The sequence below is a fragment of the Choloepus didactylus genome, chromosome 7 (assembly GCF_015220235.1).
Source record: "Choloepus didactylus isolate mChoDid1 chromosome 7, mChoDid1.pri, whole genome shotgun sequence".
NCBI lineage: Eukaryota > Metazoa > Chordata > Mammalia > Pilosa > Megalonychidae > Choloepus > Choloepus didactylus.
In genome coordinates, this window is record NC_051313.1 from 79,569,512 (window position 1) to 79,586,837 (window position 17,326).

At 39.7% G+C, this 17,326-nt stretch overlaps 1 protein-coding gene across 2 annotated transcripts in view; it reads right to left on the bottom strand.

Moving 5' to 3' along the window:
* CD109 (CD109 molecule) overlaps window positions 1–17,326 on the bottom strand; it is a 243,344-nt gene that overhangs the window by 34,384 nt on the left and 191,634 nt on the right. For both annotated transcript variants that reach the window (XM_037844054.1, XM_037844053.1), the window contains one exon: window positions 4,579–4,660. In XM_037844054.1, the coding sequence (XP_037699982.1) occupies window positions 4,579–4,660 (82 nt within the window). The remainder of the gene's footprint in view (window positions 1–4,578; window positions 4,661–17,326) is intronic.

The window sequence follows — 17,326 nt, forward strand, 5'->3', positions numbered from 1 at the left end:
AAGTAGTCATTACTTAGTCTTATGTTGTTTCCTTTGTATGTGGTGAATTGCTTTTCTCTTGCTGCTTTCAGAACTTGCTCCTTCTCTTCAGTATTTGACAGTCTGATCATAGTATGTCTTGGAGTGGGTTTGTTTGAATTTATTCTATTTGGAGTTCACTGGGCATTTATGCTTTGTGTATTTATATTGTGTACAAGGTTTGGGAAGTTTTCCCCAACAATTTCTTTGAATACTCTTTCTAGACCTTTACCCTTCTCTTCCCCTTCTGGGACACCAATGAGTCTTAAATTTGGATGTTTTATTTTATCTGTCATATCCCTGATGTCCATTTCTATTTTTTCAATTTTTTCCCCATTCTTTCTTTTGTTCTTTCATTTTCTGTTCTGTGCTCCTCAAGGAGGCTGAGTTGTTGTTCACCTTCCTCTAATCTTGTATTATGAGTATCCAGAGTCTTTTTAATTTGGCCTACAGTTTCTTTAATTTCCATAAGATCTTCTATTTTTTTATTTACTCTTGCAATATCTTCTTTATGCTCTTCTAAGGTCTTCTTTATGTCTTTTATATTCTGCACCATGCTCTTCTTCAAGTCTTTTATATCCCGTGCCATGCTCTCATTGCCTGTCTGTAGTTTTTGATTAATTCTGCCAGGAACTGTGTGTGATTTGAGTGTTTGGGTTCGCGTTCTCCATGTCGTCTGGTTTTATCATATGCTTTAAGATTTTCTATTGTTTTTGGCCTCTTGCCGTTTGCTTTACTTGATCTTTAATTTGTTAGAATTGCAGCTTGGTGACACACACTTTCTCTAACTAACCAGCAGATGGCGTCCGTGAGTCACTTATTCCCCTCAAGTCAGTTCTCCCCAACTTTGTGGTATGTGGGGATCTGATTCTTGTGGGGTCCAATTGGTGCACTTAATTTGGGTGTGTTGTCGGTGCTATCTGCCCTCAATGAGGGGTGTGTGCCTGAGCGGTTAGGGAGGAAGGGCAGGTTTAACAATCAAACCTCCCAGGTGTTCCCGGAGATTTAAGGCTGTTCTCTGCCACTGACACAAAAGTCCTTGGTATTGGTGTAGGGTCCCTGGGATTTCCAAGTGGTTCCCCCTCCCTGCTGTGCTTTTCCAGGACCTCTGCTGAGGAGGGGAGAGCCATGCCACGTTACAAGTGAGCGCCGGCCTCCAGGGAAACCCTGGGCCGCCGCTCTGTGTAGGGGCGCTCCCAGCCCGCTTCAAAGATGGTTGAATGGGATGCGTTAACTTCCCCCTTTCCGCACAGCTCCGCTCTCCCAGCTCCGGGACGATCAGCCGTGGGTGTATTCAAGGCCACTGTCCATGGCCGATATTGTGTCATGTGAGTGGTGCTGCGGGAAAGACTCCCTGTCAGGCTGGGTTTCTTGGCTCAGCTCTGTGCTTGTGTTCGGCCCGGGGCAGGAGTAGCCCCGCCCGCTGGGGAGATAGCTGTGAGGCTGGGTTTCTTGGCTTGGCTCTGTGCTGTGTGTTCGGCTGGGCAGGAGTAGCCCCGCCCACTGGGGAGATGGCTGCAAGGCTGGGTTTCTTGGCTCGGCTCTGTGCTGTGTGTTCGGCCAGGCAGGAGTAGCCCCGCCCGCTGGGGAGACGGCTGCCAGACTGGGTTTCTTGGATCGGCTCTGTGCTGTGTGTTCGGCCCCAGGCAGGAGACGGCTGCAAGTCGTGCATCTCCCCTTTGCTTTCCTGGACCCGAGACAATCAGCAGTGGGTGTGGGAAGAGGTATCCTCCACCCCAGACACCGAGGCGTTAGTCCAGACCGCTCCCGTCTTATCTGCAGCTGTTCCCGGGCTTCTTCTTTTTTTAAAAAAAAAAACACCAACCCACCATTTCCCCACACCGCAGCGTGGCCGAGGGATTCAGCCTACTCACTCACTCATTTCAGAATCAGACTCCTGGTTTCACCAAACACACGATCCCTGTGGCTTTAGCAGAACTTGTCTGGCTGGTGCTACTCTGGAAGTAGTGTTCTGGGTCCTTTCTGGTTTTTTATCTAGTGTTTTCCACAGAGGTGTTTTTTTCTCTGTCTCACCTAGTCGCCATCTTAGGTTCCTCCATCCAACTGGTTTTTGACAAGGGTACCAAGCCCACTCAATGACGAAAGAAGAGTCACTTCAACAACAATAACAAAAAACTAGATATCCATATGCAAAAGAATGAAGGTAGACCCCTACATCACATCATATACAAAAATCAACTCAAAATGGATCAAGGACCTAAATATAAGAACCAAAACTATAAAACTCAAAGAAGAAAACATAGGGAACCATCTCTAGAACCTTGTGCTAGGCAATGGCTTCTTAAGACTTTACAACAAAACCCAAGCAACAAAAGAAAAAATGGAGTGGGACACCATCAAAATTTAAAACTTTTGCATCAAAGACTTCATCATGAAAGCAAAAAGACAACCTACATAATGGAAGAAAATGTTTGGAAACCACATATCCAATAAGGGCTTAATACCCAGAATATATAAAGAAACCCTACAACTGAACAACCAGAAGACACAACAATTCAATAATAAATGGGCAAAAGACTTCAATAGGCATTTCTCCAATGAAGAGATACAAATAGCCAATAAGCAGATGAAAAGATGCTCAACATATTTAGCCATTAGGGAAATGAAAATCAAAACCACAATGAGATAACATTTCACACCCATTAGAATGGGTAATATTTTCGAAAAATGGAAAATTACAAGTGTTGGAGAGGACACATTCATTGTAGGTGGGAATTAAAATGGTGCCGCTGCTATGGAAGACAGTTTGGCAGTTCCTCAGAAAATGGGTATTGAATTACCATAAGACCCAGTAATCCCCATACTAACTAGGTATATGCCTAAAAGAAATGAAAACAGGTACTGAAACAGATATTTGCACACCGATGTTCATGGCAGTATTACTCACAACTGCCAAAAGATGGAAGCAACCCAAGCGTCCATCAATCAATGACTGGATAAGCAAAATGTGGTGTAAACATACAGTGGACTCTTATCCAGATGATAAAAGGAATGAAGTTCTGATACATGCGGCAAAATGACTAAACCTTGAAGACATCATGTTGAGTGAAATAAGCCAGACACAAAAGGATAAATATTGTATGATCTCAGTGATATGAAATAATTAGAAAATTCATCGAGTCAGAAATTAGCATACAGTTACAGGTGCAGGGATGGAGGTAGGGAATGGGAAGATAACACTTAATTGGTACAGAGTTTCTGTTTGGAGTGATGGAACAGTTTTGATAGTTGGTGGTGATGGTGGCGCAATATCGTGAATGTGATTGGCATCAATGAATTGTGTATTTAACTGTGGTTGAATGGGGAATTTGGGGTTGTGTATATGTCACTAAAATGAAAATTTACTAAAAAAGCCATAGGAGTGTACAACACAAACAGTGAACTCTTTTGTAAATTATGGAGTATGGTTAATGGTATAATTATAGTGATGTTGTTTCGTCAGTTTTAGTAGGGGTGTCACAATGGTGCAAAGTGTTGGTTATGGGGAAGACTGTGGGATAGGGGTGGGGATGCATATGGGAGCTCTGTATTTTCTGCAGAAATTTTCTGTAAACTTGCAACTTATCTAAAAAAAAATCAGAAGTAGTTCAAAACTAAAACCTTTCTATTTATGGATCCATATCCTGACTCATGCCAAAACAAAATCTGAAACAGATCTATTTCTTCTTATAAAAGGTTTAGTGCAGAAAACATTACTAATATTCAATAATATCCAGTTTTCTTGTACTTTTGGTATGTGAATTGAGAAAGTGAGGAGAAATTTTAGTCTCATGATGAAGCACCTAATTGCCAGTACCAGATACTCCAACCTTCTCTTTCCTGGCTGTGGCAAGCCCTGGAGCCTCCTGTTGTGATGGTGGCAATGGAAGCTAAATGACGGAGCCCCCTGCCAACCCACCAAGGAAATGCAGCATGAACAAGTAATAAAGTTACGGTGTTGTAAGCTACTGAGATTTGGGCAGGGGTGGCGGTGTTTGTTACCACAACATGCCTAGTTTAATGTGACTGATACAGTTAGGCAATCTTTTTCTGAGTGAAATATGAAATTGAAAACAGTGTAATGGGAGAGAGTAATCATCCAAAATCAGACACGCAGACATTCCATTCCTGAGACAACTCTGGATGTTCATCACTTAATTCCATCAATGCTTGTTAATCACACAAAAATAATCTTAAAGAAACTACACTAATTGTATTAACACAATACTTGCATTAATCATGTTCAGATTAAGAAAAGAACTATGTCACAAGCACTATGTATTTCTAATCAAATTTTCTTATCAGCTGCACCACCATCATAAAATATTTATATTGTTGCTTTTCCCACAAAAAAGAGGATTTGTTAGTTATCTTTTCTAAATATAAAACTTTGATTTATTTAAATATTTAAAATGATACTCTCTTAAAGTTGGGCTATGGGTCAAATGAAAAGCAGCCTCCAAGCACATACAAAGAAACATGCCCATCAATTACATGGCCATTACGGCCTAATGAAATCCCATTAGGATTTGGATTTGTTCAGTTGGCAAAAACACTTACCAAGTGCTCCCAGAAGGGTCATAATTCCCAAAAGCACTGAAAGAGCCATCTTCCCTCTGATACAGAAGTTCTCTCTGATAACCTGAAGACATAAAAATGGACATCCAATGTAATCAACTTGCAATGAATGAAAGTTTCTAATCATGATTATATACTGGGGAAACATGAGCAGAGAAGAGGAAAGAAGGAGACAGCAAGTCAAACAACTAATATTGAGCATTTTCTATGTTAAGTACTGCAGGACAGGTTACAATAAAAATTCAAGCAGAAATTGTAAAAAAATGATGACAATATCCCCAAATTAAATACAAAAGAACACACAGGCTAAACAACACTTCTAGCCATTCGAAATCAAGCAAATTAAGGGCAGAGTTTTATTTAACCCAGTATTCACTACAAGGGTTTCAACGCTTAGTCATTTAAAATTATTTGCTACTTAAGAAAAATACTATCTAGAGAACAATAATTAAAGTTTAAGACCAAAACAAAAAGAAAAAATTCTTTCTATTCTTAGGCCAGCAATACAGGGGAAAACACTAAATAATTGAAGACAATGGCTCTTACTTCTTTTGGCCATGGCCAACCAAGGTAAAACAAAACAATAACAATTCCAAGTTTCCACCAAAAGAACTTGGATGGAGGTGAGGCAAGATGGTGGCATAGGGAGGTATGGAATTTAGTCTGTCTCCTGGAGCAGCCAGAACAACCAGTAAATAGTTTGTAACAACTGTCTGGTGGACATCCATGACTGGACACACATCGTACACTAATCTGGAATGGGTGAAAGGGCTGAGACCATAGCATAGAACTGTAAGTAAAGCCCCCAAAACTGTAGAGGTAGTGCCCCTCCCCCACTGGCATGACAGGCTGAGTTGGAACATTTCCCTGTGGGAAAAAGAAGCAGTCTGTTGGAAGCAAGGGAAGGTAGCTCAACCAGGCTCCAATCATGGTTTTAATTAACAAATCTGGACTACAGAATAAAAGCTATGAGCACAGATAAACCCAGAGCAAGCAGAAAAGGAACCCTGAGGTCTCTCTTGGCAGAGAGGAGGTAGGACTGGTGGAAGGAATGAATGAATGAATAAATAAATAAATAAATAAATAAATAAATAAATAAATAAATAACAGAGGCTTTTGGAGTTGGCTGAGCTCAAAATACTGGAAAACGGCCGTGCCCCAAGAAAAGGGACACAGAGAGCCAGGTACCAACTCCAGCTCTTGACTGGCAAAACCGGAAGGCTAGGGACTGACTCTGAAAAGGGTATTTTTTCCTTTCTTTTTTTAAACTATTCTAAGTAGTTCATTAGAGAAAGCCTAAGGCATTTTCAATTGTCAGCTCTGATCCAGGCAAGGGAGGAGTTAAGATAGGTCTGAGAGTAAAGGTAAGGAGTCAAGTGAAAGAGATAATTCCCTAAAGAGCACATCCTCCCCAAGAAAAAAGGGGCAAAGCCCTCCTCAAGCAGTGGCCCTCCTTCAGAGAATTCAGACCCCAAAGGATGAGGGGGTGGTTACAGAAACAGCTTAACCTTGGATTCTGACTCACCCTCAGTCTTAACTATGCCTCTGGCAGGGACAGGGTCTGCTGAGAATTAAAGGTACTGCACGTCTTTATGCTGGTGGGGAACTGTGGGCTGACAAGTACATCTGCTGGGCAAGATATGAAAAGCATGGAGTCTAGAGGCCTCACCGGAAAGTCTGACAACCTGCTGGGTCTCAACCCCTATGGAACTTGCTACTGATTATACCCTCTTCCTGAGATCTAGGTCTGTCTGCTCTGGGAAAATATGTTTTGGGTCAATAATAGCTGGGTAGACCTTCCTCCAAAAAAAAAAAAGCTTCCATATAGTCAGGGAAAGAACCATATAACAAGTGCTAAAAATTTCTGATCAGTTAAACAAAAGCTATGCTAGAGGTCTAGAACAAGTTGACCTGAATGCCAAAGAACAAATAGAGAACAAAGTCAACCAACAAGAAAACCATAGGTAAAAGAGTGAAACTGACCTCTAGAATAAACAAATCAAGGAAACAAAATGCCTGGACACCAACAAAAAATTACAAGTCACATTAGGAAAAACAAAGATATGGCCCAGTCAAAGGAACAAACTAACACTTCAAATGAGATACAGAAGTTGAAACAACTAATTAAAGATGTTCAAACAAATGTGCTAAATCAGTTAAAAAATCAAATCAATGAGTTGAGGGAAGATATGGCAAAAGTGATGAGGATATAAAGAAGATATTGGGAAAACATAAAGAAGAACTTCAAAGTTTGAAAAAACAATTGGCAGAACTTATGGTAATGAAAGGCACAATAAAAGAGATGAAAAACACAATGAACACTTACAACAGCAGATATGAAGAGGCAGAAGAAAGGATTAATGAACTAGAAGACAGAATATGTGAAATACTCCACACAAAAGAACAGATAGGGAAAAGTATGGAAAAAATAAGAGGAGGGTCTCAGGGAGTTGCATGACAACAAGAAACACACAACTATACATGTCATGGATGTACCAGAAGTAGAGAAGGGAAAAGGGGCAGAAATAATAATGGAGGAAATAATCACTAAAAATTTCCCATCTGTTAAGAAACACGAAAAATGACAGATCCAAGAAGCTCAGTATACCCCAAACAGAATAGACCCAAATAGACCTACTCCAAGACACTTACTAATCAGATTGTCAAATGTCAAAGACAAAGAATTCTGAAAGCAGCAATAGAAAAGTGATCCATCACACACAAGAGAAGCTTGATAAGGCTATGTGTGGATTTCACACTGAAACCATGGAGGTGAGAAGGCAGTGGTATGATATATTTAAGACACTGAAAGAGAAAAACTGCCAACAAAGAATTCTATATTCAGCAAAACTGTCCTTCAAAAATGAGAGAGATTTTTAAATATTTTCAGACAAACAGACACTGAGAGAGTTTGTGACAAGACACCCGCTCTACAAAAATACTAAAGGGAGCACTACAGGGCAGATAGGAAAAAACAGAAGAGAGAGATTTGAAGAAGAGTATGAAAAGGAAGACTATAAGCAAGGGTAAAAACAGAGAGAGAGGGAAAAAATAAGATATGACATAAAAAATTTAAAAAGTGGTAGATGGTAGCACAATATTTTAAGTACACTGAACAAAGCTGAGTGTGAGTAGGGTTCAAAGAGGAAGGCTTTCTGACACCAGAAAGAAATTAGAAGATAAGGACTGGGACTGTCTAACTTAGCAAAACCTGGAGTGGACAATGATGGTTATTAAATGTACAAATATAAGAATATTTTTACATGAAGGAGAACAAATGAATGTCAACATTGCAAGGTGTTAAAAACGGTATGGTACATGGAAAAATACAATCAATGCAAGTTAAAGTCTATAGTTAACAGTAACATTGTAATATACTTCCATGAAATGTAACGAAGACAATATACCAAAGCTAAATATCAATAAGAGGGGGATATAAAGAAGGAGAATGGGATTCTTGATGGTGGTGTTATTTCTCCTTTTTATTTTATTTTTTATTTTTTTATTCTTTTTTTCCTTTTCTTCTTTGCAGAAGAAATGGAAATGTCCTTATATAGATTGTTGTGGTGAATGCATAACAATGTGATTATACTGGGAATAACTGATTGTTTACCTAGGATGGATTGTATGGTGTCTGAATAAACTGTTTAAAAAATAAACAGAAAGATACAAGTGCTGGAGAAGAAGTAGAGAGAGGGATGTACATACTCAATGTTGGTAGGGAAGTAGAATGGTGCAGCCCATCTAGAGGGCAGTATGGTGGTTCCACAGGAGGCCAAGTACAGAGTTCCATATGACCCTGCAACCCCATTATTAGGTATATACTTGGAAGAACTGAAAACAGGGATAAGAATGGACATTTACACACTAGTATTTATGGCAGCAGTATTTACAATTTGCAGTGGATGGAGGTGGCCTAAGGGTACATTGACTGAACCGAAGGGCGAACTGTCATGTATACATACAATGTAATACTAAACAATTGCAAGAAGGAATGAAGTGGTGAGGCAAGCAACTAGATGAATGAACCTTGAGGACAGTATGTTGAGTGAAATAAGTCAGAAACAAAAAGACCAATATTATAATGCTTCACTAATATGGACTAAATATAATGTGCAAACTCTGAGAATTGAATTAGAGAGCATAGGTTATCAGGGGAAGGTTTATTGCAAAGGTTCCTAGATTGTAAGTTCTTACAGCAGTCACATCTATTCCTGAGTTGTTACAGTTATTTCTAAATTCTGAGATTCTGGGCTCTTTGTGTACAACCTGGTCATTCCCTGGAACTTGGGGTATCTGTGTGACACATGAGACTCAGAGCTAGAGTTGTACAGCTATGAAAGTCAGTATTACCCCATACAGCAACTGTTTAAAAAAGCTGAAAAAGAGATCAGACTTCAATTAAAGATATGAAAGAAGCTGATCTGGTTAGGACTAAGGAAAATCAGACTAAAGGGTAAAGGATGGTATTGATGGCATTTTAAAACTTCAACTTCTGTGTGAGACCAAAGGAAGAGATGTTTATTTGGGGCAAATTTTATATCTTCTCTAGTACACTATCTAATTTAACTTGTATGGTCAGTTTATTTGAACACCATAATTACATGGAACCTTGAATAGGGAGTGAGATCTTGTTGGTTTGTACAGGTTACTGTGAAGCCCAGATTCATCCCAGAGTAATAAAAAAGAGAATAAAAAAGTATTTGCAATGCCCCCTTGAGGGACTGGGGAAAAATGTGGAAATGTTAAACTTCCCCACCGGGGATATAAAATAAAGATAAAAAAATAAAATATATTCTTATTTTTATTTTTTGGAGTAATGAAAATGTTCAAAAATTGTGGTGATGCACAACTATAGGATGTTACTGTGAATCACTGATTATATACTTTGGATGATTATCGGGTATGTGAATATATCTCAATAAAATTGCATTTAAAAATACATATTTTTTTTAAAAACTTGCAGGTAGTAATGAAGTATAGCTAAAACAGTAAATTGGAACAGGGTTAAAATTCATGTATCTGCTCTAGTAATCAAGGACAGATGTTTCATATTTGCAATGCAATGCATACAGGTCTCAAAGTTCAGTGGCTGAGAAATCATGGGCCAAACACTATAGGAATCACTAAACGACCCACAACAAACTAACTTGCTAAAAATGAAGTTAAAAAAAAAAAAACAGCACTTTATCATTTGCAAAGCAAGTAGAAGCAAGAACCAAAAACATTCCCAATTCAAGACATTATCAACAATGCTGTGATAACCAAGAATCTTTCCTGAAAACTATAAGATTCTCGCTATCATTAGATGAGCTTTGTAGCATGGCCAAGTAGAGTCTGGCAACCATACTCATCTGTAAAAAGTTGAATTCATTCCCCAGTAAACTCTAATAATAAACAACTTTTACATTATGAATACCACATTTTATGGACATCAATAACTATAAATAATCATTCATATCTGACTAATAAAACATGAGCTTTAATAACTTAAAATTATAATTAATCTGCTTCTTCCATGTCCCAAACATTTCTCCTTGGGACTTTCAATAACAGGCCCCAGATATAGTATCTAATTTAAGTTAGGATAAAACAAGGCACATGAAAAACAAGACACTATGCTTCATGGTGATCTTTTGGACCTGTAGTAAAAGGAATATGAACAACATTTAAAGTGGTGACAAAATTTTGCTTAATTTTAGAAGAGAGCATTATGCTATAATCTTTAGGATTATAACTGAAATATTATGGTAAATAGCCAACCTTTATTCAACACTGACTATGTGTAAGGAATTGTTCAAAGCACTTTGCAGGTATGAACTCAGTTAATCCTCAGAACAACCCTAAGATACAGATGCTATTATCATCTTCTTTTTACAGATGATGAGACAGGAACTCACAGAATACAAATACTGTGTGCAAGATCATAAAGCTGGTAGGTAGTAAAGATAAGAATTAACCAATGTCTATCTGGCTCCACTGTCACTGTCCCCTAATTCACAGAACCCTTTCAGTAATTAAACATGATAATATATGAAAGGTCCTGTGCTGATTTGGATGTATTATATCCCCCAAAATGCCATTATCTTTGATACAGTCTTGTGTGGGCAGGAAACATATTGGTGTTGATTGGGTTAGAGACTTTTGATTGGATGTTTCCGTGGAGATGTGATCACTCAACTGTGGGTGAGATCTTTCACTGGATAATGGGGGCATGGCCCCACCCATTCAGCATGGGCCTTGATTAGTTTACTGGAGAACTATATAAGCTCAAGACAGAAGGAGCGAGCTTGCTACAGCCAAGAGAAACACTTTCGAGAATGCACAGGAGCTGAGAGAGGAACTGCAGTTTACAGAGACATTTTGGAGATGGCCTTTGAAAGCAGACTTTTGCTCAGGAGAAGCTAAGACAGGATAAATGCCCCAAGAGCAACTGAGAGTGACATTTTGGAGAGAAGCTGAAGACTAGAGAGGAACGTCCTGGGAGAAAGCCATTTTGAAACCAGAACTCCGGAGCAGACACCAGCCACATGCCTTCCCAGCTAACAGAGGTTTTCCAGACACCATTGGCCATCCTCCAGTGAAGGTACCCGATTGTTGATGTGTTACCTTGGACACTTTATGGCCTTAAGACTTAACTGTGTAGCCAAATAAACCCCCTTTTTATAAAAGCCAATCCATCTCTGGTGTTTTGCATTCCGCAGCATTAGGAAACTAGAACAGATTTTGGTACCAGAGAAGTGGGTGCTTTTGCTGCTGCGTCTGCAAATACCAAACATGTTGGAACACCTTTTCAAATGGATAAGGGGAAGATTCTGGAAGAATTGTGAGGAGCTTGATAGAAAAGGCCAAAACTCCTTTAAAGAGACTGTTTGTGGAAATATGGACTCTAAAGATACTTCTGACAAGGCTTTGAACAGAACTGATGAATGTGTTGTTGTGAACTGGAAGAAAGGCGATCCTTGTTTTAAAGTGGCAGAGAATTTGGCAAAATTGAGTCCTGGTGTCAGATGGAAAGAGAGACTTGAAAGCAACTACCAGGAATACTTAGCTGAGGAGATCTCCAGACTACATGTGGAGGATGTACCCTGGCTTCGCCTTGCAGCTGATAGTACAATGTGAGCAGAGAGAGATAAACTTAGAACTGAACTCTTGGGTTCAAAGAAACCAGAAGCTGATGGTTTGGAAAATTATGGGCTTCCAGGGGGTGGAATCCCAGAAGCTACAGCCCAACGTGAGGATGTAACAAAACATGGAACCCAGCCGCCATTCCAGTACAAGCCAAGATTGGAAAAGGAGTTAATTTCCAAAGGATTTGTGGAAAGTCCTATTGTCTGACAGCTTTGACCCCTGTGTGCTTCAAGCAAAGCCAACAGAATTTTTGCGAGATCTTTATAGACAGAGCCGTTGCCGGAGTGGACTGGAGGAGACAGACAAGGAACAAATTGAAGGAAAATTTTCTTCAAAGACAGAGCCGTGGAGGTTGAGGTCTGGAGTCAAGAGGTCTCGGGCTGGGAGAGCGGAACAGCCCACATGCATGGAAAGGATGAGTTTGCCCTGGAGGTCGAGGGTGGGCCTTCCACCTCGATGCTCAGGGAATGCTTTGCCACCCCAGGTCCCAAAGAGGGTGGAGCACATTCCCAGGGAATTGGGGAGAGCCTGGCTGCCACCACACTGTTCTGAAGGGGTTGAGCATGTGCCCCGGCGATGGAAGGGAATCCAGGAGCTGCCCTGGTTTGAGGAGGGTGGGGCCGAGAAGGTGGTCTCCCCAATGTGTGGATATGTTGGAGCACTCACCCAAGCATTTGGAGAGAAAAAGGCTGCCACAAAGGCACTTGGGAAGCATTAGACTCCCACTCTCTCAAGCCCCAAGGATGCAACATTGTTCTGTAAATGACTCTCAGACTTTGAAATCTAATGGAGTTTGTCCTGCAGGTTTTAGGAACTGTTTTGGTCCGGTTAACCCTGTTTTCCTTACTCTTTCTCCTTATGGCAATGGGAATGTTTATCCTACGAATGTCCCTCCTTTGTATATTGGAAGCACATAACTTGTTCTAAGTCCACAGATCCAAAGCTAAAGGAGAATTATGCCTTAGGACCCACAACGCCTGTAATTGATTTTGATAGGATCTTGCACTTAACTTTTGTTACTGAAATGATTTGAGTTTTTGTGATATTGTGATGGAATGAATGTATTTTGTACTTGGAAAGACAATGTCATTTTGGGGTCCAGGGGGTGGAATGTGCCAGTTTGAATGTATTGTGTCCCCCAAATGCCATTATCTTTGATGTAGTCTTGTGGGGCAGACATTTTGGTGCTGATTAGATTTGCTTGGAATGTGCCCCACCCAGCTGTGGGTGATAACTCTGATGAGATATTCCCATGGAGGCATGGCCCCACCCATTCAGGGTGGGCCTTGATCAGTGGAGCCATATAAATGAGCTGACTCAAAGAGAAGGAACTCAGTGCAACTGTGAGTGATGTTTTGAAGAGGAGCAAGCTTGCTAGAGAGAAACGTCCTGGGAGAAAGCCATTTTGAAACCAGAACTTTGGGGCAGATGCCAGCCACGTGCCTTCCCAGCTAACAGAAGTTTTCCAGATGCCACTGGCCATCCTCCAGTGAAGGTACCTGATTACTGTTGTGTTACCTTGGACACTTCATGGCCTTAAGACTTAACTGTGTAGACAAATAAACCCCCTTTTTATAAAAGCCAATCCATCTCTGGTGTTTCGCATTCCGCAGCATTAGCAAACTAGAACAACTACATTCATGATAAGAGAAACGCAAATTAAAACTATGCTGAAATATCATTTCTCACCAATCAGATTTGCAAAGACTCAGAAGCTTGACCACTAACTCTGTTGGGAAGGCTGTAGGGAAACTGGTACATATTCAGTGCTAGAGTGAATTCAAAATGGTTCAACTTCTATAGAGGAGCATGTCTTTTCCTTTTAACCCAATGATCCCAATTCTAGGAATCCACCCTGAGAATATGCTTCCAACAGTACAAATATATATACATACACAGAAGATTATTCATTGCAGCAATCCATTGCAATTCATTGCAGTATTTTGCAATTATCGATAAGGTAATTGCAAAATACAGCAAACTACCTAAATGCACAAAAATTGGAGATGGGTTGAATAAACTATGGTACATACACAACAGAGTACTATGCAGTTATGGAAAAAGAATGAGGAAGATCTTTGTGAACTTATATAATTCCAGGATACACTGGTAATTGAAAAAGGCAAAGTCAAAAAATCAACATATACAGTATGCTACCTTGTGTGGGAAAAAAGGAAAAATAAGAAAACCTGCATGTATATGCTTATTTCTGCCCCCCCCCCAAAAAAAAAGAGAAAGAAAACCCAGAAAATGATAAACTAGGAATTAATAAAGTTGATTACTCACAGGGCATGGGGGAATGGATGGGAGACAGATAGAGACACCTCTAAATATACCTTTTAGAATAAATTTGACTTTTGGAAGTGTGTTAATATTCTGCATATTCAAAATATAAAATACAATCCATAAGAATGGAAAAATTAAATGATAGGCATTATTATTAACACTGCCCTAGTTTACTTTAACATGTTTTAATTTTCATATAACCTACAGAAAAACCCAACATGTAATCTCTTCATTTATTTGGAGGGGAAGAGGGATCACAGAGAAGCTGAATAATTTTCTAATGTTCACAAAGGGAACTAGCAAAAGAGTCCAGGACTTCCTTCCTCGATTTACAGGTTAGGACTAAATTCACCAGGTAGAGAGAGTTTTACTGTGAAATCAATCTGACGAGAGAGAGACAGACAGACAGACAGAGAGAGAGGGAGGGAGAGGGAGAGAGAGAGAGAAAGGAAAGAAAGAGAAGAGAAGAAAAGAAAAGCTTTGGGGCCCACCATCACTAGAGGAAGTACTTCTGTGAGAAGAAGGACCTGCCAGCCTCAAGGAGAAAACCATGTGCCTTCAAGCCCCTGAGCATCACATCACCAATTGCAGTTCCAAGTATGAGATATTGCAAAACTGGTCAGAGAGATGAGATCATGCAGATGAGATCAGTGCTTATGGAAATTACTCTCAGGTGGCTGACCTCCAACATTCCTCATGAATATCAGCAACCAGCACCCTTCTTCCACTAGGGTCAGCCAGCCCAGAGGAGGGGGCTGCCACACGCAATCTCCAGTAGTGGAGGGAATTTCTTGAGCAGTTTAGACAGAACAGAGAACCCAAACCTTCAGCTCTGCTCCCATGGCAAAATAAAGAAGAAAATCAGAACCAGGAGAGGAGTTTATTTGACGCTCCTTGTGGGAGTCCCCTGTGGGAAGGTTTCTTTGCTCATTTTAACCAGCCATGAATTACTGGGGTACCCTTGACTGTCTTCATATCATCCCCATGTATCAGGTCTGATTTCCACTCCTTAAACAAAAAAAGACACTGCTGACTCCACTGCTGTGTTTATTATTAATACAATTCAGCATTCCAGTGTAGTCACCAAAGTTGGAGTCTTTTCATCAGGAGGAGTGAGAAAGGCAAAAACATAGCTTTTTTTCCTAAGTTTATGAGGAAATAAGATATCATCTATAAGTTAACAGCTTTATGAATAGCTCTTGAGTTAGAAAGCAATCAGAATTATAAGACCCTTCTGCAAATTGAAATAAAAAGAAACTGAGAGATGCTTAGGATAATGACTCCTGAACTGCTACTTATAAAGAGCCAGATAAGATCCCTGTTTTGCTGGATCAAGAATTTTCCTTGGGATATCCTTGAGTGCACAAATTTCTGAATTTTTCATAGGAAAGTACTGTTCACAGAAATGCACAGAAGAGTGAAGTTGTGAATACAATTTGACTTTGTTTACTTCATGTCAAAATTACATGTAAATAAAAGAAACCAAAATTACAGCTCCTTTTGACTATATGATCCACTTTCTCTGATAAAAAGCTGATAAAAATATTCTCTGTCATAAAAGAAAAGTAATCACTATCAACTTCCTCTCTCTCTACAACATGAAAAGAAAGTAAGGACTTTACCAAGTTGTTTTTTAAGCTTCATCACTATTGTCTAGTCATTCTTGTGATCTCAGAATGCAACATGAGAATTCTGAAACTTAGTTTTTTCCTGTTTTTATTTCAGTAGAGAAAATAAAATGTGTTTTCAACTAGACTTGGTCTGAGTCTCACTTGAAAAATTGAGCCACAGGCACTATGATGTAAGTAGTTAAGGAAAGCAAATGGTTTAAATCAATTAACAGGGTCAAATTTGCAATGCTTATCAAAAACAGTTTTCATTTTATGGTTCTATTTTCCTTTTAGACAGTATAAGACACTCGTTCAACAACGTAGCTGTTGTTTTGACCAAAAAAACAATGGGTTAGGTTACAGGGCTGCTGGGCCAAGTATGATTTAAGTAAAACAATGCGCAGTTCATAAATGACATTTAAATGATATAAACATGAATCATGCCAAAGCCATTTAATTTCTTTTAAAATTTAAAACGACAGTATATTTAAAGGACTTTGGCAAATGTGGCAAAAGAAAAACAGATTCTCTGAAATGAGACACTGATTTCACAGTGAAAATCATTACACCGAGAAGGTTTTGTCCACTGCTTCTGAAATGTAATTTAGTTCAGCTTATGAGACGGTGTATTTGGGGGAGCTCTATTGGGCTGATCTTCATCACCCACTTCACCAGTTCAAAGGATAATAAATACTTTGAATCCACGGGTGATACTGCCTAGCTAGGAGAACGTGCCAACACAGGAAAGAACCTTTAGCTTCCACAGGTAATCACTGAGTGGTGGAAGCACATAGAGATCTTCTAGGCCCAACCTCAACAATGAGATGATGAACTTTAGGCCCAAAGCAGTGATATTGATAATAAATTCATTTGCCCATTCTGTATTTATTGAGGTGCTTAGTGTGAGTCAAGCAAAGTAGGAGCTGGGAATTGTATCCCCATTGTATGGGGAAGAAAATAAACATGGTGTCTGCTATCATGGAGATTACCTTCTAATGCAAGGAACATCAGATAACAGACAAACAAGATCATTTTAAATGATGTTACATGTGGTTAAAGAAAACAGAATGAAGTATTGTAAATGAGAGTTACTGAGTTGTCAGGAAAGGCCACTCTGAGGAAAAGATGTATCAGCTAAGACCTGGATGATTAGAAAGAGCCAGCCACAGAAAGATCCGGCAGAAGAGCATTCCAGGGAAAGGAAGAGCCAACTTAATGGCCCCGAAGCACCGTGTAGCTGGAGTGTTCCAGACGCAGCCAGAAGAGGAGCCAGAGGGAGCGGCATTTGATGAGGTCAAAGACAGAGGCCAGTTCACAGAAGGTCATGTAGGCCAAGGCCAGAAACCCACTGGAGGTCACACAGCTGGGAAAATGACATAATTTTGATGTTTTGAAAGATCCCTTTTATGATATATGGAAAATGGAATGAGCATAGAAGCAGAGACCACTTAAGAAAGCTACTGAAATAATCTCATATGATGGTGGTTTGAATGAGATGATTAGCCAAGGGCTCAAGAGAAGTGGAAGAATTTAAGATACGTTTTTGGAGGTAGATTGACAGGATTTACTTGCTGACTTTACACCCTGACTCCGTAGTTAAATGTCTAACTCTATGGTAGACATTTATTGGGCATTTACTATGCATTGAATGAAGTGCTAAAATATGTCTCTTAATTCTCGTAGCAACACTATGAAGCAGGTAC